The sequence below is a fragment of the Asparagus officinalis genome, chromosome 1 (assembly GCF_001876935.1).
Source record: "Asparagus officinalis chromosome 1, Aspof.V1, whole genome shotgun sequence".
NCBI lineage: Eukaryota > Viridiplantae > Streptophyta > Magnoliopsida > Asparagales > Asparagaceae > Asparagus > Asparagus officinalis.
The window spans coordinates 120,675,628-120,678,542 of NC_033794.1; the positions used below are offsets into that span (position 1 = coordinate 120,675,628).

At 38.5% G+C, this 2,915-nt stretch overlaps 1 protein-coding gene across 1 annotated transcript; it reads left to right on the forward strand.

Annotated features, from left to right (window-relative positions):
- Window positions 333–2,915, forward strand: LOC109840602 (chlorophyll a-b binding protein type 2 member 2-like). Its single transcript, XM_020409318.1, has 3 exons — window positions 333–386; window positions 1,468–1,566; window positions 2,102–2,915. The coding sequence occupies exons 1-3, from the start codon at window positions 333–335 to the stop codon at window positions 2,756–2,758; spliced, it is 810 nt and encodes a 269-aa protein (XP_020264907.1). The 3' UTR covers window positions 2,759–2,915.

Consider the following 2,915-nt stretch of genomic DNA (forward strand, 5'->3'; position numbering starts at 1 on the left):
ACGAATAATAGTATAAGTCAAGGGAATATAATTTAAAGTGTTTACTAAATTTAGCGGACAATAATTTATTTTTAACAGTACATCATTTGATGAACAAATGAGTAGCTTATGAGTAAAATGCACAGATCGAACCAGCGAGATCTTGAAATTTACATGATCAAGACCATTTTGAAAAGCACAGCTCACGAATCATTGAAACACATAGAACTTTGAATAGCATTGTGGTGATAAATGTTGAAAAACATGACCAGGATGGGTTTTTTTCTTAAGTCTGAACATATACCAAAATATTCTTTAACTTATATTGGAGGGTTTCGTTTCTACAATGAGCCATGCACAAGATTGAAATGGGAAATGAAAGCATATTACTGCGTGCTTGCTGTCTGGTCTGTAGACTTCGAGGACATGAAAAGCCTCTACAACTCTGAACGCACTTTCTAGGGTCAATCACACACAACTTTTCTCCTTTAGTTTTTCCTTTAATTAGAAAATTGCATGAATTTGACCACTTTTTGTGAAGAGCCTTGTCGTAGAAAAACTGTCTTTGCTCAGTGACTTCATTAATTTTCAAACTTTAGGCCTAATTCTCTTTAGACTTTATGGTAAGAAAAATTCATTAAGAACCTAAAATATGGGACCAATAAGGGGGTTAAGTGAGGTGTCCCCTCCTAATGGATGATGAGTTGCTCATCATTAATGATGTCCAACTCATTATCCAATAGGAGGGTGACACATCACTTGTCCCACCTATTGGTCCCATATTTTGAGTCCCTGTAGCAAAGCTCTTATGGTAGTGTATGCCTTCAATTGGGGGTAATTTGAGCCCATTATGTGCTACCTAAAGGGAAAACCCCTGATGCACTGTATAAATTGTGTGCTCATACGATTTTATGTTTATGCTTGTTTGTACTGAATTAAATATTTGACTAAAATAATAATGTGTTTAATCATCAGTTTTAAATTAACACAAACAATGCATATCATCATCGAAAACGATTAAGCTAAACTTACAAATAGAATATCGTATCTGCATGAACATTACAGAAATCATTAATATTGTAATCACAAAACCTAGGATACTTGTGAACTTATTCCGTATCACTTTTAATTTGAAGATGATAGGGTTTCTATTGAGCGGAGACAAAACAAGTTGTTCATGTCTTAATCTTCTGGATAAAAATGTGCACGTGTTGGAGTTATCCTTTTAGCAATTTCCCATAGAAATCTTGAAGTGGGACGAGTTAATTTCTTGGTCTTTCACGTCATATATTTAGAGGCTTTCAATTTCAATATCTACCTGCTAGTTTATTGATCAATATCGTGGAAAGCAAAATGCGCGCGGTAAGTATCACTTATAATTAAACTAGTAGAAAATTAGAAGACGAATTTCTACAATGAAGGAGATGTTTTGTGAGGATTTATGAGTCTTTTTGAGTATTTTTTTTAATTCTGTTTTTCAAATTAAAGGTGGTCATTTTACTTTTATTGCCATCTCCATTATGTAAGCCCATTACTGGGCCTGCTAAAGTTTGTTTTGTTTTATTATGTTTCTTTGTTAATGTAGAGGTAAGCAATCGGCCTACAGATGTAGCCCATTAAGCCCATATTGGCCACTATAGATGTAGCCCATTAAGCCCGTATTGGCCAGTATATGGCCTTGGGCCAAATTTTTCCATTGAAATTTAAATTTGCACAGCCAAAAATTTCAATTTTAAATACAATAATTGAATTTTCTTCTGACTTTAAAAAAAAAGAGAGAAGAAATTGCCCTCCTTCACATTTTGCCTTTGATCATTTCTTCGTAGTCTTCTTAATAGAATCCCCAATTACTCAAAATATAAAGTTTTCGCATATCATGTTTGTTTGAACTCAAAGCGATAACGTCATGACTCAATATGCTCTCTTCTACCCCATATTGACAGTAAATTCTATGTCTACTCTCTTCTTCTAGGTTATCATTTGGTCTATTAATAATCTTCTTGCATGCCACTATTTGATAATATTCAATGATATCGGATGCTTTGGAAGCAATATTTTGGCAGTTGTGTCAATATATTCATCACACACAATTTTTTTTTAAAGATTATGATTCAACAAGTAGACTCTCAAGAGTATCCACCCATTTCTCTCAGTATATATATACCCCTTTTCAAACACAATACACAAACATCTCAAGCACTTGCGTTCTCTTGTAACTCATCTATCCAATGGCCTCCACAATGGCTCTCTCCTCCCCTTGTCTCGCTGGAAAGGCGGTGAAGCTCACCCCTTCGGCAGCCTCGGTGCTCTCGGCTGCGTCTTCCCTGAGCTTCTGGCCCGCAACGGCGTCAAGTTCGGCGAGGCTGTCTGGTTCAAGGCCGGTGCTCAGATCTTCAGCGAGGGAGGTTTGGACTACCTGGGCAATCCTAGCCTTGTTCATGCTCAGAGCATCCTCGCGATTTGGGCTACTCAGGTCGTTCTCATGGGAGCTGTTGAGGGATACAGAGTTGCTGGTGGGCCTCTCGGTGAGGTGGTCGATCCTTTGTACCCCGGCGGCAGCTTCGACCCGTTGGGGCTCGCGGACGATCCGGAGGCTTTTGCTGAGCTGAAGGTGAAGGAGATCAAGAACGGTAGGTTGGCGATGTTCTCGATGTTCGGGTTCTTCGTTCAGGCGATCGTGACCGGAAAGGGGCCTTTGGAGAACTTGGCTGATCACCTCGCTGATCCTGTCAACAACAATGCCTGGTCCTATGCTACCAACTTTGTTCCCGGAAAGTGAGGGGATAAATAGTTTCTTCCTCTGCAACAACAATTGCTTTGTTCTGGAGGTTGAGACCGTTGGTGTTGTAAATTAAATTCTCTGGGTTGCAAATTGTAATCTGTTTTCATTTTTTTAAAGTAATTCTCGTGTGATTGTGTGGATTTGGCCTATTTCA

Bases quoted from the DNA above. Each gene is read 5' to 3' on its own strand.
- LOC109840602 (XM_020409318.1), top strand. From the start codon at position 333: ATGCACAAGATTGAAATGGGAAATGAAAGCATATTACTGCGTGCTTGC. The intron at 387-1,467 runs GTCTGTAGACTT...TTCAAATTAAAG, and splicing joins TACTGCGTGCTTGCTGTCTG to GTGGTCATTTTACTTTTATT. The intron at 1,567-2,101 runs GTAAGCAATCGG...TTCAACAAGTAG, and splicing joins GTTTCTTTGTTAATGTAGAG to ACTCTCAAGAGTATCCACCC.